Source organism: Athene cunicularia (genome assembly GCF_003259725.1).
Source record: "Athene cunicularia isolate RWA chromosome 2 unlocalized genomic scaffold, athCun1 chr2_part1, whole genome shotgun sequence".
NCBI lineage: Eukaryota > Metazoa > Chordata > Aves > Strigiformes > Strigidae > Athene > Athene cunicularia.
Window position 1 is genome coordinate 2,965,663 of NW_020799095.1, and position 619 is coordinate 2,966,281.

A 619-nucleotide genomic window follows, 5' to 3' on the forward strand; every position below is an offset into this window, starting at 1 on the left:
CTCTCCCGGAAGTGGAGGAAGGCGGAAGTGGGAGGGGTGGAGGCCGCGCTACGGCGGCCGGGTGGGGACACGGCGCGGGGGAGGCGAAGCGAGGCGGGGAGCGGCGGGAGCGGTTGGGAAGATGCTGGAGACGGCGGCGGTGGCGGCCGAGCCGGAGCTGGACCCCGAGGACTTGGTGCATTTTTCGGTGGGCGATTTGCCCAGCCGCGGTTACGGCGTGATGGGCGAGATCCGGCGGCAGGGCAAGCTCTGCGACGTGACCCTCAAGGTGCGGCCCGCCCCTGAGGGGGAGCGGGGGGGATCTCCCCAGTCCTTTTGCCGCCGTCTCCTCGGGCCCCTTGGGTGGGAGTCAAGACGGGGAGCTGAGGGCCCCTTTGGTGGAGGGAGAGGAGTGAGCTGAGGGCCCCTTTGGTGGGGAGTAAGGGAGGGTGAGGGTTCCCCCCGACCCCTTTGGTGGGGACCAGGAGGAGCTGAGGGTCCCCCTTTGGGCTTTTGGCAGCGGAGAAGAATGGTGCTGAGACACATACCTCACCCCCCTGGGTTGGGGTATCAGGGGATGTTGAGCCTCCCCTTCGGGGAGGGGGCTCTGTGAAGGCCCCTTGGGATTCGGGGGGGGGGG

At 69.3% G+C, this 619-nt stretch overlaps 1 protein-coding gene across 2 annotated transcripts in view; it reads left to right on the top strand.

Moving 5' to 3' along the window:
• The first annotated feature begins 37 nt into the window (after positions 1-37).
• KLHL18 (kelch like family member 18) overlaps positions 38-619 on the top strand; it is a 27,016-nt gene continuing 26,434 nt past the window's right edge. For both annotated transcript variants that reach the window (XM_026842819.1, XM_026842820.1), the window contains exon 1: positions 38-268. In XM_026842819.1, the coding sequence (XP_026698620.1) occupies positions 122-268 (147 nt within the window). In that variant the 5' untranslated portion in view covers positions 38-121. The remainder of the gene's footprint in view (positions 269-619) is intronic.